The sequence below is a fragment of the Sturnus vulgaris genome, chromosome 5, assembly GCF_052056855.1.
Source record: "Sturnus vulgaris isolate bStuVul1 chromosome 5, bStuVul1.hap1, whole genome shotgun sequence".
NCBI classification, from domain to species: domain Eukaryota; kingdom Metazoa; phylum Chordata; class Aves; order Passeriformes; family Sturnidae; genus Sturnus; species Sturnus vulgaris.
Window position 1 is genome coordinate 30,870,511 of NC_142247.1, and position 24,081 is coordinate 30,894,591.

Consider the following 24,081-nt stretch of genomic DNA (forward strand, 5'->3'; position numbering starts at 1 on the left):
CATCCTTGAGGAGACAGAACACCACAGAAAGAGAGGGAGAGATAGGTGGTCCTCACTGCTTTGGATCCCTGCGGGGGAAAAGCAGTATCATGCATTTTGTCCCTGCTCTGCAGTCTCACACGGGTGCCATGCAAACCCAGCACATCTGGGTCACTCTGAGGGGACCCAGCTCAAGACCCTGAAAGCCTCCCAGAACAAAAGTGTCTCACTGAGCAATTAGTTCCCATTATCATCTCCCTCAAACTCAGCAAAGGGAACAAGAAACCCCAGATGTGTGCCCTGCTGCATGTGCAGAAGGAAACTCATGTCAAGAGCACCTCTTGGTGGTGTGAGAGGACATCAGAGCAGCAGCAACATATCTGTATATGCTCAGTACGGGGTTATGACTCTATTTCCTGCAGGTTCCTTCCTTTTCCTGTGGCGTGTACAAATGAAAGATTTTAATGCAGCAGGTGCCAGTTGTTCTTATAGTGATTTCTGTATGTATTATTTGAGTGTAATATCCCATAATTAAATAATTCCATTTAATCACATTTAAATGTGATGGAAAGAAACATCCTGAAAGCTTTTATGTACATCCCTGTTGTCCCTCTACAGAGGCTCTGGTGGAGGAAGGATATTTATAGATTCTCAGCACAGTCTTCTGGCTGGACAAGAACTGGCTGTCTATTGCAGATCCAGGGAATTATCTTCCAGAAGTAATTTGCCTAGAAATGGGCTCTTGCCAGGACTTCATAGCTCATTGCTGGACATGCAGATTTATAGTGTCTTTGGCATGGGTCCCACCTGTATGTGGGCTCTCCACAACAATCCCTCTTACCTGACCATTTAAACTGGTCTTCTTCACTTCCACACTGCCAGTCCCACAAGCCCATATGCCGGACTACCAGGACAAAAACAAACACTGGTATTCAGGTGTTCAGCAGGTCAGTGGTCCTTGTTCGTCTCTTCCACCAGGTCCTAGAATGGTTTTTGTCTTTCCACCATTAGCATTCTCTAGAGCCTGATACATCTGCCTTCTAACTGAGTTCATATATTCTGTGCCTGCCTGTCCTTTCCAGCTCCTCTCTGTAAAAGCCTTTATCCCTCTCTCCTACGTCCTTCTCTGACCTGTACTCCTGTGTCCCATTCCTGCTCTCACTTGCAGAAGTGTCAGTGGGTTTCCTTCCTCCCCTTTCCCTACCACCCACAGAGGGAACACCTCGTACAGCTGGTCACTTTGTGCTTCTGAAATAGCGGCAGACTTGGAAACGTTCCATGGTTGAAGGTTTCTGGGCTGTAGCCAGTGCTGAGTGACAGCTGGGAGCGCCCTCCTCCAGAGCAGGTCAGTCACAGCAGCCTCCTGTGGCTGCAGCAGCACAAAGGTCATCAGCCTTTGGAGAAACACTTTACTCAGAGTTCCTTCCTTCAGGAACATCCCAGCTGCAAACCCACTGTTCTTGCTCTAATTTGCCTTGTGGCAAAGCCTGGAAATTTTTAATTAATTCTGTGCTACCATATCCCATCTTCTCTAAAACCCATCTCCTGCCCATCCACTCATGAGTTCAGGCTGGAGCACACAGATGTGCACACATACACTCTTTTCAAGGTTCCATGTTGCATGGGAGGAGAAGGAAGAAAGAAGAGGCAAACTCTCATTTCAATAATGGAAAGAAAAGAGAAGAGCTTCCCGGGATCATTCTGCTCTGTCTCTTCTTTCTTGGGTGATTGCTTTCTTCTTCTTGATGCTTAGCTCTAAAAATCTTTTATTTTCTGAGGACCATGAGGACTGCCTGAGAGAGTTGGAGTTGTTCAGCTTGAAGAAGAGGAGGATGTACTAATAGTCTGGGGAGGTGAGGAAGTGCAGCAATACCATATCCCTACAGCAGAGGAGAAATAGAGCAGCCATTGGGTCGCAACTGCTTTCTAGAGGCTGCATGACTTCCTTATTCAGCCTTCGCAGAAGTATTGTTCCTTGAGATGTTTCATCCTTGACACTTAGGGGCACTGTGAAGACCTGAAAAACCTTCATTACCCCTCATCACCCCAGTTCTCCCACTTCAGATTCCCTTCCCTGCTACCACCTCCTCCAAAGCTTGGGTGATAAAGGAGGGAGGAGAAAATGCACCCTTCCACGTTGCTTCTAACCCTTGTTCAGCTGCCCTGGAAAAGCAGTTTGGTGCCCCCCGCTGTTCACTGGGATGGGGTGGGGAGGCAGTGGGTGAGATTCGCGGGGAGAACAAGAAGTGTTAGAGCAGTCATCATCCCGAGCATGGAGTCACGCCGGCTCCGCCTTCAGCCAGCCGAGCTGCGGCTGCGGTGGAGGGGCGGAGGGACCGCAGGGCGATCGTCGAGTGAAGTTCCCTCTTCCACTTCCTCCCTCCTTGCAACCTGCTGGCCTGATACCCACACTTGCCCATCCCTCCCTGCTGTTTGCCTTGGCCTGACTTCTCTTTGCCTCGGGCACCGTCCTCCGCCACGGGTCCAGAGCCATGCAAGCCATCAAGTGTGTGGTGGTGGGAGACGGGTACGTACCTGCGGGTTTGCTGGGGGTGCGGGGCCGGACAGGCTGTCACCAGGGACACGAAGGAAAGTGGATGCTTGGTGAAACTTCCCCCGCTTTGCTTCCGACCTCCTGCAGATCCTGCTACTCCTGCAGACATGGTCGCTCGTCCCTCCCCGGGGCAGAGGACATTCCTCCGGGGAGCGTGGAAGAGGGCATTTCGCAATGCATCTGCGTGGAAATGCTGTTCATGCATCTGCATTTCCGTCTGCATCCATGGGAAATAGAGTAGGTCTGTCCCATGCACAGGAGGTCATGGTGTTCCTGTCCGATTCAACTTGTAGGCAGGAGTTAGATTTAAAACCCATTAGGTACGGGTGCTCTCCTGCAGAATGGCTCCTTGAAAGCCCTGTGCTCACTGGGAATGACTGGGAGAGGGCATGGCACTCTGGTCCTGGCAAGATGTCTATCAGGATCTCTATGTTCAGCTTTTCTCAGCAGGCTGGCTCTGTACTGGGGTGTGGTGGAGACTGCTGGCAAGGGGCCCCTGTGGGCCCATGGAGAAGAAGCTCTTTCCACTGAGATAGGCAAAAGTATAGGAGTGGAAGCTAACAAAACCTCACCTTCACAATATGGTGACTTCTCTGCCCATGTCCCCTGATGCCTGGAAATGGCCTGATCCAAGCCAACAATGAGTTAAGCAGACATCACTGCCCGGGGCAGGAAGGATACAGTGGACAGAGCATCTTCTTGCCCTGTGGGATGAGTAAATGTAAGGGAGGCAAGGAGGAGAGTCTGTGCTTGGGATGGAATTGCTTTATTCCTTTCCAACTAGAAGCTGGCCAGACTTATCTGGAGCAGCTATAATGTAGCAGATGAAGAGACATTTACAGCAGTGCTGCTCCCCATTGTCACTTCCTCCTTCAGACCTCGCCTGGGAAAGAAGATGTCTGCACCCGTAACCATACATGTCAGACATGTTCTCAGGGGCAAGGGGACAGGGAGAAGGCATGAGGAAAGGCAGTGCCCCAAATAAAAACCACAACCTCTAAGAAAGGTCCCCTGAAGGCTTTAAGCTGGAGCTGGATGAACAACTCCACTGGGCATTCATCTGTTACCCAGTTCTCCACCCCCCAGTTTGCCCCTCACACATAGCACCAACTCTGTGGCCTTCCCTCAAGGCAGCATCCCCCTCACATCATGGATAGCCCCGTGTCCTGAGAGAGGAGGATCTAAGAGAGAGGGGTGGCAGCAGGAAGAAACAAATGTCAGAGCATGCCGAAAAGCTCAGCTTCCTCCCCAGCTGCCCCACAGTGCAGCGACAGAGGCAGGTGCCTTGTGACCAAGGTGCCTGCCAGGGGCACACAAAAAGGCAGAGCTGCAGCCCTGTGGCAGGGAACTTTGCAGGTACAGCTGAGATGGTCTGAGAATCCCCAGGAGCAGAATTTAGCCTTTGCCCAGGAAAGACCTCTCCCTCCTACTGGGCTGTGCTAGTTGAGGCAGGTTGCTGTCACCACCTCCATTTTCTGTGTTCTATAACTGAAACACGGCCAAGCTTTCCCAGGCCACACAAACCTGAGAAACAGCATCCAGCAGGAGAAATATTTTCTTTCCAACTCCTGTCTTAGCGGCTTTATTTTCTTCAGATTTCTCTGCACTTCTTTCCTCACCACAGGCTTCAGCTTGCCCACAACACCTCCTTTCCCCACACGATAGCCTTATTGCTCCTTTTCCCACCAATGCTCTCACCCAGTCTGGTCTGTGCTGCTACCTTGCACTCCACCCTGCTGCAGCAGACTGTGGGGGAGGCTGAGGAGAGGAAGCACCAGCTTCTAGCTCAGAAACACCACCAGCAGCCTCCATCAGCCATGGAGGCAGGCACCTTTTGTGCTGGTGTTGCTGCAGCTTCCTGTAGATGAGAGAGACTGGGTAAGTCAGGAAAAGTTGCAACCAGTCCCTGGCCACAGCACCCGAAAAGCAGGCAGGAGAGCATATGCTCAAGTGCTGAAGCTGGAATGGCAGCTTTGTCATGGCACACCGGCCAGTGCAGCTGTCCTGGCTGTGAGCTTACAGCACTCTGCCTGCACTGCAAAATGGGCTCCCACCTCCATCTCAGAGTGGATGTGTTTTAGCTGAGTGATCTCTGTACTAGACCGTAAAAACAAGCCTTCGTGCTCAAAGACAACAAACATTTCTGGGCAACATCCTGTCTTTCTTCCTGCCAGGTTTCTAACCTGTGGTGTTGTGCACTGTCTGGTCATGTGAATGTGTTTCTGCTTCCAGGGGTCTCCAGATAGGGCTAGGTTAGAGGTGTGGAAGGATTGCCCCATCTCCATCTCACCCTAGCAAGACTGCCTGCACTGCCATGAATTCCTGCTATTGTTTTCTTTCTCTTCCAGGGCTGTGGGAAAAACCTGTCTCCTTATCAGCTATACCACCAATGCCTTCCCAGGAGAATACATCCCCACCGTGTGAGTAATGCATAAACAGGTCCTGGAGGGGGAGGCATGAAAAGCAGTTTGTGAAGGGGTGCAGCGACCCCTTGTTGTGCACTCTGTGGGTCACAATCTCCATGCCAAGCAGAGGAAACCCAGTGAAGGTGTCTCTAACTTTGGATCTGTCACCTTTCACAAGAAGCAACCGTATAAAACCCTGGTATAAATGGGATATTTGGGAGACTCCAGCCAAGTCAAGGCCTATCTGCTTGCTAAGTTTACAAGTAGCAGATGGGATCTTGCTGGCCAAAACAAACAGGCACTAGGCTACAACTAGGGCCAGACCCAAGAGAAGGCAGGTGGATGGACACAGGACCCCACTTCCTTCCCTGTCCAAAGTACTTGCTGTCATTGGAGCAGTCATAGATTCTGCATGGAGCAAAGTTATAGAATTAGTTGAAAAAGATCTCTGAGATCATTAGGTCCAAACACTAGTCTAGCACTGCCAAGCCCACTACTAAATCATGTCCCTTCTAATGTGCAGATGCCATGAACACATTCAACCTTTGTGTTGGTTCCTCCCTATCACTGGTTTCCCTTAATCTGGGAAAAAAGTACCAAAAGGACCAGGAAGTAAAATTTTCTAGCATGAGGATAGGAACTACTCTGTTGCTCCTCTTTCATTTCTACCAAGACTTTACTTCTAAGCATGCGATCCTGACAAAAAATGTTCTAAAATATTTCAAGCTGGATTGTCAAAGAGTAATGGGGCACATTGTTCTCAGTTCCAGCAGGGCTGTTGAGGAGGGCAGCAAACTACAGAGACATGGATTCTTCTTCACTTCTAAGCACAAAACTAGGTTGTAGAACACAGAAGAAAGACAGGGGCTTGGCTGTAGAGCAGACGCAGTTGTGGGAAGGATATTGGGGGGGAAAATGGCAAAAGAAAATAGTTTGTGAACCTGCATGTGAGGTATCAAAGGTGTAGCTGCAGCCAGGCACCTCTCCAGGACAGCTGAATGACGGGAAGGAGGTTGATGAGTGAGAATCTCATAAGGTGGAGGTTCACAGGGAACCAGCATCAGCCAGGTGACCTGAGAAGAAGAATCACCACCCTTTGCTCCTGGATGCTGCTAGTGAACCCCACCTACACTACTGGAATGGCTCCCTCTTCTCCTGTTTGAGCCATGGCCTATGTCTCTGAATTTCAGGTTTGATAACTATTCTGCCAACGTGATGGTTGACAGCAAGCCTGTAAATCTGGGACTGTGGGATACTGCTGGACAAGAGGATTATGACAGGCTGAGGCCGCTCTCTTACCCGCAGACGGTGGGTCACACTCCATGCCCCTCCTCCCTTCCTCACTCAGCTACATCTCCATCCCTCACTGCAGAAATCAAAGTGTGCCATGAAACAGTGACAGGGTTGTTACTGTCTCTCGCTGCCCTTTTCTGAGAATCTCTCTGTTGATATACAACTGCCTTGAAACCTGAAAGTTGAAAGATATCTTAGGGAGATTTTGGAGGTTTTATCTGAACTCCCATAACTGGCATAACTGAACAAGAAAATGAGACATTCAAAGAGACTCCTGGGCCCAGCTGACGCTGACTTTGTGTGGGGCAGATGCTTTACACAGCCCTGGAAAAAACCTTCCCTTTGTAAAGTTAAGGTGGTTCATGGCATTTAAGAGCTGAGGCAGGAGTTTGTCACATATCTGTGAACCCCACTCTTGTGTCTTCTGCCTTTTAAAAGAGATATGATTTCTGGGCATGTGTTTGATCTTCTGGTGCCTCGAGTAGAACAAATGGGTGCCTCAGATACTGTGTTCACCGGTTTTTCACCACACTGACAGAGTGATTTCAGGGTTTAAGGAACACCTTTTGTGGAGAATGTGGTTTCAAGCTTTTGGCAAGCTCAGAAAGACCTTGCTGCGTCAGACATTAGTCTGAAGGTTGCCACTGCAATCAAAAAGTTTAGGAATTGATTAGAAGTTATTTGTTCGGGCTAGGTTCAGCCACCTAAAAATCAGACACCTGGTATAAGGTGTTTTTGCCTGCAGTCGGTGCAAGCAGGTCTATTTCTCAACAATATGCTTGCATCCACCCTGGGACATATCTCAAGGATAGGTGGAGGAATGTTTCTCCAAGGTTTTTGTCTCTGGTGGCTGTAGAAGTATGGAAATGGATAGACTGGGTCTGGCACCACTGCTTCAGCTAGATAAAACTGGATGAAATAGATATAACCTTGATGAGCAGGTGTGGTTTTGGTTCTGTTTGGTTTGCTCTGATTTTAAAAGAAGTCTGTATTCTACCATGCCCTGGAGAATCACTTACCTGGAGAGCCAAAACTGCCTCCTCTGAGTACTGTTTGTGTACTTTTTAGGCTGAAACTAGGTCTGTCTCAACTGTAGGCAAAATTTCTTTGGCCTGAAAGCTCTCTGGTGTTCTGTGAGAAATGAGCAGGAAGCTGTCAGGCCATTTCCCATGAGGATGAGTGTGCCAACCACAAGAGCCCTATCCTCAGAACTGACCGTTTGGCTCTTGTGATAATGGTGGCTATGGTTACAATGACTCAGGGGAGTGGAGATCCTTTTCTCTGCTAGAAGCAAGAAGCAGCAGTCAGGACTTTTACATAATAGAGCGAGCTTTCCCAAGCACAACCCTCTGCTGCAGAGGGAGGGTGTTGCCCACACAGACCTTCCCTCCCCTCCCTCCTCCCCCTCTTTCTGCTTCATCATGCCATCCCATGCTCCTATCCTAACTCTGAACCATGGTTGTATGCCTACAGGATGTTTTCCTGATCTGCTTCTCCCTTGTCAGCCCAGCATCTTATGAAAACGTCCGTGCTAAGGTGAGACCATATCCTGGTCCCCCAGGGGACGAGGGGAATGACAGTGGTGGTGGTCTTGCAAGAACAGTGAGAGACTAGCACTGGGACATCTAGGTTCAAGAGGTCATGTCTTTTCTGTTAGTCAGAAACCTTCTTCAGATGCCTTTTCTGGTTCATTTCAGAGAAGGTGGCCAACTCTACTAACGGGCTAGTATTCATCTTGCTGGGCTATTGTGCTGTCAGATCACAGACTTATATTCTGATGGCATCTTTCAGCCAAGACTGTCAAAGCATAGACACACAGGATTGATCCATAGGGTATAAGAAGCAGGAACCCACAGCTTTTAGATGGGAAGTGAGGGAAGAAGGGAGAGATTGGTGAACAGGAGAACAAGAGTATGTCCTTCCTACCACTTTAAGATTCTTCCCTGGGTGGGAGGGTCAAGGGCAGAGAGCAGTTTGTGCTTTCATGTAACAAAATTTGAGCTCCCTGTCAGGGGTTTTGCCTGAGGACTCAGCAACAGGAGCTGGCCTGGGCCAGGCTGTAGTGCCTAACAACGGATGTGAGAAAGGACAGGCTGGTAGCTACCTTGCTGACATTTTTTTTCAGGAGTGGCTCTTTGTTTTCCCATGTGCATGCCCATATGTGTGACCCCTTTGCTCCATTGCTAGTGGTTCCCCGAGGTGCGGCACCACTGCCCGAACACTCCTATCATCCTCGTGGGCACAAAGCTGGATCTCCGTGATGACAAGGACACCATTGAGAAGCTGAAGGAGAAGAAGCTGTCCCCCATAACGTATCCTCAGGGTCTTGCTCTGGCCAAGGAAATAGGTATGTGTTTGGGAATCGTCTTGGACCTACTGAAAGGAGAGAGGAAGAAGAAAAGGGCTTCACCCCAATTTAACGAGGCTTTTGTAGCAGTATCCCATAATGGCATCTCTGAGGGACACAAGACTCCACGGTCATGGGACAAAATGCACCTCAGGAGACTCAGGAAAGAGATCTGCTTCTTGAGGCAGACTCAACCCCTCAGCCCTCTGCCTGTCTCTGGCCACCATCCTCCACATACACACACAGCTACACACTTTCGCATTCTCCTCCCCTTTTACTCTGCATAGTTCTATCTGGGACAATATTTTTTCTGTGTAAGCCACAGCTGCACTGTGGGCAGAGGCCACTCCTCCGTATCCGGAGAGAGGCAGAAGAGAGGCTTTTAACCTCTCGCAGGAAGAGTTGCAACTGCAGTTTCCTGTGCATGCCTCTGTCTGCTGGGGCTCATATATGCAATCCTAGGTATGAGTGTCTCACCCCACCATCCACCTCTTCTCAGATGTGGCACACAGAAGTAGGAGAGAGGGTGAAAAACACAGCTTGAGGCAGTTTTCTAGAAAGAGTTCAGCAGGGAGAGTGTCTGGCCAGGATAACGTGGTCAGACACACAAAATGGCTCTGCTCTGGCTACATGGGTAGCCAATAGACAAACCTAGGCCTAGTGCAGCTGGCAAGCTTTGCCCTGAAGTCAAGACTGTCTGAGTGAGTGAAATGTGTCCTGACAATGTGTAATGTCTTTGATCACCTGAGATGTGTTTATTCAGCTTGGTCAAGAGCCAGGTGCCGTGCTTTCCAGCATAAGGAGCAGAGGCCTGGGTATCCCCAGTGCCTACCCCAGCTCCCCTCCTCCCCATTGCAACCCCTGCTTTCCTCCCGACAGACTCTGTGAAATACCTCGAGTGCTCGGCTTTGACGCAGCGCGGCCTCAAGACGGTGTTTGACGAGGCCATCCGAGCTGTCCTGTGCCCGCAGCCCACCCGGACCAAGAAACGGGTATGCAGCCTCCTCTAACCAGGTAAGTCTGACAGCAGTCCCTGCCACTGACACCAGTGGTGCTTTCCTGCTCCCGAACCCAGACAGTCGGGGCCACTCTGTTCCTGGTGAGGCTGTTGGAATGGGTCACCTTCAAAAAGAGAGAGGGAGACAGCCAGTCCTGCTTGGGGAAAGATCAACTTCCCCCTCCTTTCTGCTTAACTGTGGACAAGTTTGTTCCCATCTCTTGCCATGGGGCAGCCTAGGATTTTCCACATGTACCCTCACAGAGAAGAACTGTCTGTCAGCTTCTGCCACAGCGGGAACTACATCCAGGCTGCCCTGGGGATGACCTGCTCTGAGATCTATGAAGCCATAGCCTTTGCCTATAGGAAAAAAAATAAGGAAAAAAAAAGCTGTTCCTTATTCATGACAGTTGCCAGTGGCCCTTCCTCTTACCAAGCCCTGCTCACCTCAAGGGGTTTTTTTGTGTTGTTCATTGGCAAGTGGCAGCTTGTCCTGCAGGACTCCCTTACTCCTTATATTGTCCCTACCTGCCTCCACTTCAGTACAAGGCAGCAGAAGGAAGAGAGAGGCTTCAGGACAAGATCAGAGTCTGATGAGAGAGAAGAGTGAGAACTAGTTTGGACCCTTTTGGACCCATTCATACACCCACCATCACCAGAGCAGAGGGAGGGAGAGCAGGAAAATAGTCGAGCTGGTATTATGAGGTCTGTCATGTTTTTGGCTATAGATCCCAGCCTCGTCCTGATGCCAGGCGCTGCCCAGCACACAGGAGAGTGATGGCTCCAGCAACCCAGAGCTCAGCACCTTGGGGCGGTCATTGCTTTTTACTTCTGCCAGCTTGAAAGACTGCTGTGGTTCTGTAGCACTGGTTTGTCTCTTCACACAATGTCCCCATTCTCGCCTCACCTGCCCCTTCCCTTCCTTCCGGGCCCCTGAGATTACAACATAGTGAGTAAGACCCAATAAACAGACTGTACATTCTTGTCATGTCCGTGATGTGTTGCACTTCAGCGGGACACAGCCCTGAAGCTGTGAGCAGTGGGATGGCTGGGCTGGAGACACCTCCCAGCCGTGCCCCTCCTTCAGCAGTGACAATCCAGGCAGCACCACACCAAGCCTGGTGAGCCCCAGTTGCTGTGGGATGATGAAACCAGACCTGATTTATCCTCCAAGTTGCTAAGTTCTCAGCTGAGCCTCCTGCGTTCCTTTTTCCTTTCCTCTTCTCAGTCTCCATGTGTTCAAAGGAAAAGTTGTCTCCCCTCTGTGCCACGCAGAGGATGGGATGCAGGCTTTGGAAGGGGATGGCTGGATGCAGAGTCCTCTCCGTGGGGACTGCCCCCGCAGGTTGCTGGGGACATCTTTTCACCAAAACATTGCTGCATTAATCCTAAGCTCTGGCACTCTCTCACACTGCCAGACACAGGCAGAGTGAGAATAGGAAGGAGGAGGGCAGGGAAAAAAAATTAAAGGGGGAGGAATGAGTCACCAGTCCAGACAAATTGCCTCCAAGACACTAAAATTAAGCTGAAGAGAGAGGTCCCAGCAGTACTATGGATCTGGCAGCTGTGAGCACCTGCTTTCCTGATGCATTGCAGGGACTTGAGAGTAAGTGTTACAGGGTGGCTGCTACTGCCACTGCTTGCAGGAGGGAAGAGGGCTCAGGGTGTGATGATTGGCACTGCAAAATCCTGCAGTCCTAGGAGGGCACAGAGAAACTATGGAGTTGAGCCAGAGTACTGCTCACAAATGCAGCAACACTTCTGAGCTTCAAAGGCTGCTTCCTGCACTGAGGAGGTTCATTGGTGATGCCAGGTACAGCCAGACACAGTGAAGCTCTCGAGGTACTCTGCTGCCAGGGAAATTTCTGCAATTTCAATTCATGGAATATGGCAGTTAATTCAGTGATGTGACACATTACCTACTGATAAAGTTCAGAGCAACCTTGGTGGGCATCCTGTGGCAGGGAGTTCCACAAATATCTGCATTGTACGTGGGCTGCTGGATGAATTTCCAAGGCCCCATCCAAAGGTAATGTAAATTATGTCAATGTAAGTTCAGAAGAGTAAAAATGAAGCCTATGGTATGGGCTATGTACCTGTGAAAGGGCAAGGGACACAAAGTACTTGAAAATGGGATCTAACCTCCTTTGAGCATCTTAAGCATGACTCAAAGCAATATATTCCCAGTAGTTTATTACTTCTCTCCAGTTTTCAAGCCTCGACTTTTACCTTTTTGGTCTGCCCTATCCCCTATCACGTACAGCAATGCATACGATGTGTGTGAAGCAAAATTCATGTATCTGCCTACCTGTGGAAGTGCACAGGCTGAGCTCTCTTCCCAACACAATTTGAGCAGTTTGCACAGCCCCCCTCTGGAGCTGAGGCAGAGAATGGGACACGACTCAGGGCACTGAGGAAGTGATCTGGAGACCTGGAATTTCTGATCCTGTGACTGTGCCTGTGCTAACAAGTCCTGCAAGGGTTAGCAGGACTGTGTAGAACTGCTGTTGCATGGCTCTGTTCCTTCTAACAAAGGAGCTTGGGGGCTTCTGCATGATGCTGCAGGTGTCTGCATGGTGCTGGAGACACCTGCCCTGCCGTGGTAAAGAAAACCTCTGGGTGCTACCCATACGATTCCTTCCCCAATGAGGACTCCTCTCTGTGTCTCCAGACAGCATTGTGTTCGTGTTCTAGCCTAAAGAGGCCTGACAGCTTTGAAGTCCTGTACTGCCTTCATCAGCTCATCTTTGAGCAGCACTGGCTGCACATAAAGTTGCCCAAGTGGGTTTGGATGCCAGATTTTAGACCCTGGCTATGTTGTGCTTGAAAAGATACTGCCTTCTTTTGTTAAAGCTGGAATTTACCCTAGGGGCTCAAATGCTCACAATAGCAGTGCCAAATGTCAAGAACTGGGTGATGCACAGCTCAGGGAGTCACTGATGTTGGCTGCAGGGCAGGAAAGGGGGTGAGAATGACAGGGAAGCCCTTTGTGCAGGAAATGGGATGGGAAAATCCTTCCTGGGACAACTGCTCACACAAAGACTCATTTCTTTCTTAGATCAGTTTACTCTGGATCTGTGTCTTCCAGCAGAGATGAAATCTGGTGGGAGAGTTTGGGGCTGTTGAACTGGAACATTTTCTCAAAGAAGGTGCGAAAGAGATCATGCATGGAGCCAGGGAAAGGGAAAGAGTTGAAGCAGACAGTCCCCTATCTGCCCATCTGCCCTCATCTCCATCCATCTGGAGGTGCTCACAGGGCAGAAGGGAGAAGGGTTTGTGTGCTCGGCATCGCCCCAATTCTGAGCACCCTGCCAGCCAGAAGGTTTTGCTGTGTCCCTGCAGCTCCGAGCAGCCCCAGTCCTGCCTGCAGGACCCTTGGAGCAGGGGCTCGTCTCCTGGGTGCCCCTAGGAGAGCCGAGCCTCCTGCGCACCACTCTCCCACCCCATAGCTGCTCTCTGCATTCCTCTTTTCTTCCTCTCCCTCTTCCCTCCACTGTCTTCAGCTTCTTCTACCGCACTCCTCATTCCTTCATCCTCGCCTCTTCTGCGCTTCCCTTATCCCTGTGCCCATCTCCTTGCGCCTCCCTCTCCCGCTTTTATTCTCCATCCCGGTATCTCCCGCCGCTCATCATTGTTCTCCTGCCCTGTCGTCCATCCCCTCCATCCCCTCCTTCTCCTGCCGGTGTTTCCGTGCGTGGCGCCCATTGGCTGCCGCCGCCCGTCCCCCGGTACCGGCGGTACCGGCGCTCCGCTCCCTCTGCCCGAGCCCCGCCGATGGTGGGGGCTGCGTGGGGCACAGACCCACGGGTGTGGGGCTGAGGGGCCGCGCATCCCCCGCCCGCCCCCGGGCCCTTCCCACGCCCGGCACTGCGGGGGCGATGGGCAAGTCCGGGAAGAAGGACTCGCTCCTCCGGTAGCGCTCGGCGGGGCTCGCTCCCTCCGGGAGCGCTCTGCTCTGTCGCGTTTAAGAAAGGGGAAGGGGCCAAGCATGACACGGATTCTCCCGGGGAAGCGGAGGAAAATGTACATCCCGACGGCATGTAAGTACCCAGCGGCTCTGCCCGCTCTTCCCAGATGTCTCCCGCGGGCATGAGTCCACGCAGAAGTTAAGTCTGCAGTTCCAGAGAAGAAAACCTGCCGACCACCCTCCGCTCCCGACCCTCCAACTCTGCCAGTCCAGCCTGGTCCTTACAAGACAGCTCAACCCTGAGGTGAGACGGCAGAGTCCTGAGCTGGAGCAGGGCCGTGGGAAACAAGGGGGACAGGAGGGGAGGGGGTCAGGAGAGAGTGGTGCAGGTTATTTGGCTGTATTGTCCCTCCCAGCTGCTATTCATGGTTTGTTACCAGGACTAGGCTCAGCTTTCAGCATCCATCTCCTCCTCTCATTCAATGCAGAAATATATATATATATATATTTATGTTTTTTTCCCTAAGGAAAGAAGTAGTGCCAATTTCCCATCTCTTCCTGCCTCTCTGCCTTATTTCCTGCCCTCCAGCTGCATGAGCCAGGCATATTCCGGTAGCACCTGTCAGAGGATCCCAAGCCTCTTGCAACAGGTGCTGTCCACATCAGGAACAGATCCAAGTGGATGCCAACACACTATCAGTCTGAGGCCAGGGTTCCTCACCAACTCCTACCTATGCATGTGCTGCCAAAGCAACCAGCAGAGTGGATCCAAACTAGATGGAGCACTGGTGCCCAGTGTTTTTTCTGCCAAACTAGCCAAAATGTGTGACATGGCATTTGAGCTGGTACATAGTACTTGACAAAGCTAGAATAACAGCAACAGACCACGCCTGCTTAAAGATCAAGTTTCTCCCCTGCAGCTCTCTGAGCAGGAAAATGAGTTTATAGGAAATCCATGTTTTTTGTTGCACGCCTTAGCATTTTTGATAGAGCTTCTGAAGCTACACTGAAGCTGGATTTACTGTATTTCTAAACAACAGTCTGAACAACTGGCTTTGAGATCTGGACCCCAGATACTTCTGCAAATGCTTTGCAGCTCCACCAGGAGTATCTCCATCCGTATTTGTTATTTGTAAGGCTCCAAATGCTTGGCCTTTTTCTTCTTTAAATTCCTTTGCATGCAGGAGGAACATCCAAAAGGATTCTTATCTTTTTCTTCATCTTTTAGAGGATCATCCTTTCATGAATATACTGTTCTGGCTTCTGCCACCTTTTATAGGGATTTTTGTCCCTAGAGCAGCCATTGCTCTCCTCTTTTCTCCAACAAGTGATTTGTGTCACTAGAACAGAATTAGAAAAAATATCATCCTTGAACTGAGAGTTTCAAATCACTTCCTGCTGTCCTTATTCATTGCAGCCACTCATGATGTGTGGGACTCCATGAGATGGGCTTCTCTCAGGACAGTGTGTCACAGCCCAAGGCACCTGAAAATTAAGAAAATCTAAACAATCCCAGTGCTTCAAAACTCAAATGCTCTAAGGCAGGAAACATTTATACAATAGCCTGTAGAAATGGCCTTAAGATGTAGTTGCTCAACTGTGTTTTTAAGGGGCCTATCAGATGAGGTTCCTTCAGCATAAAATTTGATAGATCTGTGGAGCCTGTTGGGTTTGCCTGTCTGATGTCCAAGGAATCCATCTAAAGCTCAGGTCTCCCCTAGGGTTTCCAGAACTTGGAATGGCACCTACAAAACAAATAAACAAACAAACAAACAAACAAACAAGTAACAAAAACCCAACCAAGCAAAAAGCCCCCAAACACTGTATATATTAGACATTTGTGAAAAAAGTTGTGATGCTACAGAAAATCACATCTGTGAGAAAAGTCTCTGGAGTGTCTCTGGCTTCCTGAAAGTAGTTAAGTTTGGGAGTCCTTTCATTTGACGTATCCAGTTTTAATTTCAATAGAAAAGGAGCTTCACAGCCCTAAGAGATTTGTTATGATGCAAAAAGATGAGCCTCAGGGTCCCCATTCTCTTCCACCAAGTCATCTTCCTTTCCAGAACCTAATCCAGGAGGATGACCCTGCCAGTCCACACTTCAAGAAGATTTTTTCAGAGCTGGAGTGATCCTGAAAGAAGCACAAATCTCCCCTGCATTAGGTTTTCCAAGGTGTCTCTGGTCCACAGAATGTGCTGGGCTCTGTATTTCACAAATGGAGCCCTGATAAAAGGCACTCCCCTTCTCTCCCTGCAGCTCCTCACCCAGTGTCAGCAGCGAGCTGGTGGTGAATGGAGAGCTTGTTTGTTCAAGGTTGTCTCTGAGTGAGCTGAGTGCTGTTTCCATGCCAAACCCTGACATGACGAGCAATTGGGCTCCTCAGCTTAGGAAGGCTGGGACACTGCTTTGGTGTTGCAAACAGGTGGGGCAGGCAGAGCCTCTACCATTAGCAGTGTGTTGCAGAGTGCAGAAGGAGAGGAAGAGAAAGGCAGTGAGAACAAGAGAAAAAGAGACAAGAAGGATCTGGACTGTACTCAAAATTATCTTTCCTTTACTCTCAAACTGGCATTACACAAACCATCTGCCCTTCAGCTCAGGTGCTGAGCTAAGCCTCTCTGCTCAGATTGAAAGTGCTTTTCCTTCTCCTGTGGGGCTAACAATAACCTGGCCAGTCCAAAAAGAGTTTCAGCAAGCAGGAGAATAAATACCCAGAGAATAGGAAAGTCAGAGTTGGAAAGGCTCTTTGTCACTGGATGCTTTTCCCTCTTTTGTTTGTAAAACACCTGCCACTCATAAATGAGAGCCAGGCCCCTGGTGACCATATCCTCAGTATTGGATCCATTAGCAGAATATGAAAACTTTCCCTGTCCTTATGCTAGCCTGTTGTTTCCCCAGAGGATCTCTCGCTAGAGGAGAGGCCCACCTTGAGCCATGTCCCCGTTTGTCCCTTCGTGCCCGCTGTGCCTCGCGGGACTAGATGCGTTTGATGTTGTCCTAGATTTTCCAGCATCTGCTAGCATCCACAAACTCCCCTTGATTTCCCATGCCTGCCCATACCTAACACACAGTTAATTTAGTGATTTTACCTGTGGCTTGTTCAGCTGTCATGTCCCCAGTATCAATGTTTTTTTTCTCCTCCCCTCAGCTCCAGATTGCTAACTGATCCTGCAAGGACACTGCCCCCTGCCCTCTTCCCTGCCTCTGCTATGGACACTTCTGCTTTTAGCCTCCCCACGCCAGCAGTGTTGGAGGAGGGGAATGCCTCCAGTAGCTGGACAGGCTTCACTACCCCCAACAGCTCATCCACCGTCAGCCCTGGTGTAGTTGTCAGCGGTGTCCTCATCCCCGTGGTCTACCTCATTGTCTGTGTGGTGGGGTTGGCTGGGAATTCCCTGGTCATTTATGTGGTCCTGCGGCACTCCGTGAGCGAGTCAGTGACCAATGTGTACATCTTGAACCTGGCCCTGGCTGATGAGCTCTTCATGCTGGGCCTGCCCTTCCTGGCTGCTCAAAATGCCCTGTCCTACTGGCCCTTTGGTTCTTTCATGTGCCGCCTGGTGATGGCTGTGGATGCCATCAACCAGTTCACCAGCATCTTCTGCCTGACTGTGATGAGCGTTGACCGCTACCTGGCTGTGGTCCATCCAGGGAAGTCCTCCAAATGGAGGACAGCACGGGTGGCCAAGGCCGTCAGTGTAACCGTGTGGGTGCTGTCTTCCATAGTAGTGCTGCCCGTGGTTGTCTTCTCAGATGTCCCTTTAGGGATGAGTACATGCCACATCCAGTGGCCAGAGCCTGCCTCAGTGTGGAGAGCTGGCTTCATCGTCTACACTGCCACCCTGGGCTTCTTTGGACCACTGCTGGTGATTTGTCTCTGCTACCTCCTGATTGTTGTGAAGGTTCGCTCCTCTGGCAGGCGGGTGAGGGCTCTGTCCTCCAAGCACAAGCTTTCCGAGCGCAGAGTGACCCGCATGGTGGTGACCGTGGTGGCTGTCTTCGTCCTTTGCTGGCTTCCCTTCTACGTCCTCAACATAATCAATGTTGTCTGCCCTCTGCCAGAGGAGCCATCCCTCTTTGGAGTCTACTTCCTTGTGGTGGTGTTGCCGTATGCCAACAGCTGTGCCAATCCCATCATCTACGGCTTCCTCTCCTACCGCTTCAAGCAGGGCTTCCGCAGGGCCATCTTCAGGCCATCCCGCCGAGTCCAGAGCCAGGAGGTGCCAGCATGCCCCCCAGAGAAGATTGATGACGAAAGGGAAGAGGGTGAGATCAGCAAGATCACACAGAATGGAAATGACAGGCAGGAGCACCCTCTAAGCAGTGGAGAAGGAAAAAGCAATGAGCAAAAACCACTCCCTGAAGAGCCTGCGGGATGTGAAAAGAGCAACAAGTTGCATGTCAGTTATTTATGATGAAAGAGGTGGTGCAGGGGAAAGAGACATCGGGACATGGGATCCCCTTCACCTTCTCTGCTTTTAAAGGCAATGGGAGACATCGATACAAGGGAATAATAAAGTCTGAGAGAATGCTTAAAGATGAATAGGGCTCCATGATCTTGTGGAAAAAGCAAGGCATTGTTCTTGGCTTTGGAAGAGACACCTGAGGTTTGTGTGGTATCAGTGTTACCAGAAATAGGTAAAAAATAAAACCTCCTTAACACTAATGTAACATTAACAGGCAGGCATTCTTTATTTGGCTGGATGCAAAGGGGTTATCTCCTTCAAAATATCATGCATGCTGAATACAGAAAAAGCTCCTATTTATATACTATATTTTACACACATGCTCATTGATTTTCCCAGAATAAACATGCATATGATATTAATTTCCCCAAAATCATTGATGTATTTTCCCTCTCCTTTACACATGTGTTCCTCTGTCCTGAGAGTCTCTTGGTGGTTCCTTCTTGCTGGTGACCCCTAAGTCATACCTGACTGCTTGGTGAACTGGTAGAAGGTGGCATAACTGGGCTGGTTGCTTTCAAGTTCTTCTTCCTATGGAATAACATTGTACAGTTCCATAGGCCAGTGGGTTTTGAAGAATAAGCATCATATTGGCCACCAGGAATTGTTCATCTGGCAACACCAAGTAAAAAGCAGACTGCATTTAGGGAGAGCTGAAAAGGTGATGAGCACTGAGAGTACAGAGAGAGCAAGGTCAGCCCTGAAGCGATGATCTGCCCTTAGATGATCCAGCTTTGGAGGGCGTAGGCTGCCATCTCATGGTGGCACCTCGAGGAAGTCCCCAAATGGCATATACCACGTGTAGGCAACACAGTGCCTTGACTATGCTGCTTATAAACATGAGAAGTGGTTTACCCCAAAAAATGAACAGGAGGGAGAAATGTCTGCAGCAAAGACATACCAGCCGGTTACATGCATGGCTGGCCCCTCTCTAGTTCTTCAAAATGTCTTGAGGACAGATTTCCTGCCTATGCTGATCATGGCTGGAGAACACTGACTGCTCAAAACCTCCTCTTTCTTTTCAGAGCTCTTATGGACTCTGGGCAGGATGCTGGGACTTACCTGGGAGAAAAAAATGGAACATTTATTCCCTGCACCTCGCATTCCTCAGGGTTGTCCTGCTGCCTCTGTACCCTAGTGGGAAGTGTAGCAAGGGTAAAGAAAAAGACAATGAGACATGAGTTGGAGGCAGCATTTCTTTTCTTCTCCTTAAGCTTCACTGTAAATAAAGAAAATGTCTTTGGACTTAGAAGGCCAGGTAGGCAAGACCATTCTATGTGTTTAGGGGAGTGATTTGTGCTATAGATTTGGCTCTTCTGAGAATACACAATGCCTTTGAGTTGAGTCAGTCTCTGCATGGAGTTATGTTTGGCTGATACAGGAGATGAAGGCATCTCTTAGTACAGAATGGAGGCAGGAAGTTGACAGAGGTCAGGGGATTTCCAGTGTATGTGAGCTGTGGTTGTAAAAACTCTGGGCAATACTAGGAACCAGTTTATCCTGTGGGAAATGGTAGAGTATTTGGCTCAGGATGGTGAACAAATAATGTGTCTGCATGTGCACAAAGGTAGTTGTAGGCAAAACTTTGTTCCCTGGACTGTACATGTATGGGGACGGCTGAAGAGGATGGGACACCGAGGAGTCAGGGCTGGTGGGGGCTGGTGCCAGTCTTGGGCACTGATGCTCATCCGCTGGGGGTGTGCACATGTGTACAGGGGTACCTAAGGGATATGCATGTGTGTAAGTGTACACAAACACAGATGAGGGAGTGTAATTGCAGGATGTTTAAATGAGGATGTGAATGCTTGGATAAGAGCTGGAGAGCGAATATGCTGCTGTGGAATTGGATGCTTGCTCCTGTGCACTGGTTGTTGGAGGGAAGATGTGGATGTGCCCATCTGAGTGTGCAGGCTAGAGGAGCAGCACTGTACAAGGGTGGGTGGGATGAAAGTCTCCCTCTCCACTTTGGCTTCATTCCTGCAGCTCTGCTAAAATATCTGTCCCCACACTTTTAACTTCTGCATGAATGCTATTGCTAAGCTACAGCCACCGAAATGACCCCCATACTGCAGCCCTTTGGGCAGTTTTCTCAACAGTTTTAAGAAATGGGAAGGAAGGAGCCACCAGAAAGACACATGCCTCCCTGGAGTCAGGAGATGTTGCAGGAGGTGACTTGTGGAGGGTCAGTTATGGAAGCTGTCTAGGTAATGGAAAGATATCTCAGGGGTCACTTGAGAGAAGGTAAGAGAAGGGAAGGAGTGGCATGGGGTTGGGTGTGCTGGGACAAAAGCCAAAAGCCTGGGCTGGGAAGCAGAACAAGCTGCAGCAGCTGAGGATCGTGGGAACAGTACCACTTTATGAGGAAGCAAGGGTCAAGGTTACACAAAGGCAATGTGAGAAGATGTGAAGGCATAGCAAACCTCAGAGCTGCAGTGCAGGGGCACCCAACTTTGGAAAAGGACTGTCACGGGGTGTCAGGTGAACAGACATCTCTGACCCCAGTTAGAGAGCAGAGGAAGGGTGGGCAGGGACTGCAGACACAACCAACCAAGACACATTCAGCTGTGCTCTCAGCCACTGGTACTGCCATCACCTCCATGACAAAGATTGTCCCATGAAATCCTACATCCTCATGTTTCCTCTTTAAGCCTGGGATGCTGGTGCCAAGCCTCAGGAGCTGAGCTGCCTGCCAGACCTCACAGGAACTGCTCAGCTGCCTTTACAACACTCACCTGAGCACGGGCAGCCAGACACCCAGGAGTGCAGGCTCAGCTCACAGGGAAAAGAAAGAGCTTGGTGGCCAGTTTCTATCTTCTGCTATGTCTTTACATCTTTTTCTCCTTCAATCCATGCATCAGCTTCCCACACTGTGGGCCCCAGTCAGAAAACCAGCCAAACTATTCATGGGCGTGGGATACAGTTTGTTGGACTAAAAAAAGCCTCTGTTTTAGTTTCTTGGGGAGCTCCCGCAACATCTACTGGGTGAAACACAACCAAGAAATTCTGGCAGAATAAGGATGCACTGCCCAAGCTTCTGCCTCTGTAAGGGGCAGCAAAAAAGATGGGAAGGGCTTGGATGGTGGAAAGATTAACAGGTCTGACTACCAAATGGTCAGATAGATGGACAACACAGCACTTCAAACTCTGATCTGTGTTGCTCCTCTTGCAGAGAAGAGCAGAGCCAGGTGAGTGCTGGACTCCCCTGTCAGTAGGACAGAGCAGAAATTGTGTTATCTGAGGAGCTGGTAGCACTGCTCGTGGTTGATGACCAGGCACTGAAGAAGGCATGTGACTGTGAGCAAGGACCTTGCAGAAGCAGGTCAGGTGGGTGGGGGACACATATAGGATGGGTTTTCTTATCCATAGAGTGGCAGCCCAGCTGCCATGGGGAGATGGGGGGAGTTCCCCAGCTGCCAACACTTAACAGAGACAGTCTCCTTCACCACCAAACTGAGCTGAGACTTCATTTCACATGCCTTTGCAGCTCCATCTGCTGCAAATCACCATTCAAGAAACTCTGTCGACTGGTTGGCTTCTTAAAATACCAACATTCCTTAAGAGCCCAAGCACTGCAATGCCAGCATCAAGCAAGTGTGCCAAGGAGACATCATTTTGACACACAGAATCTGAGCTCCCACCAAGGCAGCTCTGCAGGGCATCCTGCTGGGGCAAACAAAATGTGTTCCGGGGAGATCTGCAAAAAAAAAAAAAAAAGGAGATCTTTAGATTAAACAGGGATTTAAAAGAAAAGGGACACAAACATCACATTTTTCTGTCTAATGTTTTCTTCACCCCCCTAGGCGGTATCCTGTTTTGCAGTGACAAATTGGGAAAATAAAAAATGAAGATGAACAGAAAATAAGAGTGGGGGAAGGGGAAAGAAAAGGCATTTATTGCCCAAATTCATGTGGAGAAAACAAATTACACAAAATTCTTCAAACTATCACCACTGATTTAAAGGCTGTTTTTCGTAGGAACAGGCATTTGGAATGATGGTCAGGAGGTCACTGCCTCCTGACCTCTGCTCTTTTCTCAGCACTGTCTCCCTGTTGGTGAATCCCCAGAGTTTTCTGTGGTAATGGCATTAAGCTGACTGCCCTTGTGATCCCTCTCCCTCTCCTTAACAATTCTGTGGTTAACTCTGGGGCAACCCAGAGGCCATGGGCACAATGTGCAGTGGTTAAATGAAAGTCTGGGTCTATTCAGGGGGGATTTGCTCCAGTCAGGTACGGAAAAGAGTTTTTCTATTCTGTGTGCAGAGACACAGAGATAAGGGCTCCATCAAGCCCTGTGCTGCACAAAAGGTTTCATTCTTGTCACGTAGTGATCAGAGCTGCAAGACTAGAAAGGGCTGCAATGATTTCAGCAGCATTGTGCAATCCTCTTCCCAGCAAACAATCTGTGATTACAGATGGGGTGATAGAGAGACGGGGAACCCATTCTGTCAGAGAGTTCGTGTGCACACGTCGGAGCGCACAAGAGCAGATAGAGAGCGGCATTTGTATGTGCTGCGCATGCAAATGAGTGTTTATTGCATGATTGCATGCATGTGTGTGTACATGCAACAGCATGGATGTGCATAAACACACATATTCATGCCCTGCACAGATTCAAGCAGCTATATGTGTGATGAGACCATATGGGGCCACCCACCCAGATGCCCACACATCCAGACCTGTGTGTACCGCTGAGCCTAAGCATGAGGACCAAGGAAGCGACACATTCACCTAACTGCACACAGGTCAGGCTGGGAGAGGGCATCTGCACCTTGCCAAGGACCCTCCATACAAACACACCCGTACCCACCAAACCCAACCACACAACGATGGTCCGGGGCAGCTGTGGACCCACTCGGTGTGACCTTTCTGCTCTGCAGTGGATCTTCAGGAGGAAAACTGGAAGGGTGGTGAATGGTGATAGCAGAGGGGCTCCAGAGTGGAGGACACAGGCTGTGTTTCCAGGTTGTTACCAATACAGCCCACACATAATGTCATTTGAAGCTGTTGTTAGGGAGCTGCTGTATTTGTCATCAGCAGGGAAACACAGCAGCTCAGATCAGGCAACAGCAAAACTGTCCAAGCCATGTGCTGCTTTCTGCTGTTTTAAAGGGCTGTGGAACAAGGTGGTGTGTGGAGGGGGCAGGAAGCATTGTTGTAATGGAGTAGCCTCTAGAGAAAAGAGGCAGGGGAATACAAAAAAGGGAAACACCTATAAAAAGAAGATGCTCCTGGCTCTCCTGAGGATCCGACAGAGAATTGAAATGCTTTATCTGCTCGAACGAGTGGAAAATATGCAAATATTTGCTTATGAAAAATTGCTGTTCTTTGCCTTCCCAAGCATAAACTGTGCAAACGCCACACACCACGCAGCCGGCTCACGCAGATCTCACACTCAGCGCGTCATGCACAAACAGACACACGCGCATACCCAGTGCGTCAATGCAGCCGGGCAAGGACACGTGCCTGGGCTGCAGCACAGCAGCCCTCTCTACACGCCAAACAGGGCCGCGGGGCACGGCAATAGGGATGCCTTGGCTGGCGAACTGTGCCTGGGCGGGCAGTGCCCCGCCGCGGCTCCCCGCGGTGCTCGGGAGCCGGAGCGGCTGCGGAGCTGCGGGAGGAAGGGACCTGAGAGCCCATCCCGGTCCTGCCTTGCTCCGGGCACGCGGGACACCTCCAGGGGACACGCAGCGGGGCGGGAGGGGCAGGGCGGGGGTGGCGCCGAGCGGCGCGGGGGATGCGGAGGACTCGAGTGATGCAGGGGACACGGGGGATGCGGGGGACACGGTGGATGCAGGGGACACGTTGGATGCGGGGGACACGGGGGATGCGGGGGACACGGGGGATGCGGGGGACGCGGGGGATGCAGGAGATGCGGGGAATGCAGGGGACGCGGGGAATGCGGGCGCTGCGCAGCGCGTCCTGCAGAGGGGGATCGGGCGCCGGCCAGCAGGTGCGGCACCGCGGCCAGCCGGGGAACGCGCCCGGGTTCCTGCCCTTCCCACTGGGGTTGGGACTGCGCTGCCAAGCGGCAGTGGAGCCCCTCCATGCCAACCCCCCGCGTGTCAGACATCCAGAGGGACCCGTGCAGGCATGAGAGGTGCGCGCTCGCAGCACAGAGGGACAGTTGTGTCCTG

The 24,081-nt window shown here is 50.4% G+C and overlaps 2 protein-coding genes across 3 annotated transcripts; both read left to right on the forward strand.

Moving 5' to 3' along the window:
* Positions 1 to 1,588: 1,588 nt before the first annotated feature.
* Positions 1,589 to 10,563, forward strand: RAC2 (Rac family small GTPase 2). The gene is made up of 7 exons (XM_014885333.2): positions 1,589 to 2,506; positions 4,882 to 4,953; positions 6,129 to 6,246; positions 7,705 to 7,767; positions 8,419 to 8,578; positions 9,458 to 9,592; positions 10,304 to 10,563. Exons 1-6 carry the CDS (start codon positions 2,472 to 2,474, stop codon positions 9,586 to 9,588), a joined length of 579 nt encoding a protein of 192 aa, XP_014740819.1. The 5' UTR covers positions 1,589 to 2,471; the 3' UTR covers positions 9,589 to 9,592; positions 10,304 to 10,563.
* Positions 10,564 to 13,300: 2,737 nt separating this feature from the next.
* On the forward strand, positions 13,301 to 18,318 carry SSTR3 (somatostatin receptor 3). Of its 2 annotated transcripts, none has more exons than XM_014885347.2 (2): positions 13,301 to 13,615; positions 16,628 to 18,318. In XM_014885347.2, exon 2 carries the CDS (start codon positions 16,689 to 16,691, stop codon positions 17,892 to 17,894), a length of 1,206 nt encoding a protein of 401 aa, XP_014740833.2. In that variant the 5' UTR covers positions 13,301 to 13,615; positions 16,628 to 16,688; the 3' UTR covers positions 17,895 to 18,318. The 2 variants fall into 2 exon arrangements, with proteins under 2 accessions (XP_014740833.2, XP_014740832.2); XM_014885346.2 differs by having other exon boundaries at positions 13,312 to 13,786.
* Positions 18,319 to 24,081: the final 5,763 nt, after the last annotated feature.

Coding starts and splice junctions, on each gene's coding strand:
- RAC2 (XM_014885333.2), top strand. CDS start 2,472: ATGCAAGCCATCAAGTGTGTGGTGGTGGGAGACGG. Junction 4,954..6,128: donor GGAGAATACATCCCCACCGT/GTGAGTAATGCA, acceptor TCTGAATTTCAG/GTTTGATAACTATTCTGCCA. Junction 7,768..8,418: donor ATGAAAACGTCCGTGCTAAG/GTGAGACCATAT, acceptor CTCCATTGCTAG/TGGTTCCCCGAGGTGCGGCA.
- SSTR3 (XM_014885347.2), top strand. CDS start 16,689: ATGGACACTTCTGCTTTTAGCCTCCCCACGCCAGCAGTGTTGGAGGAG.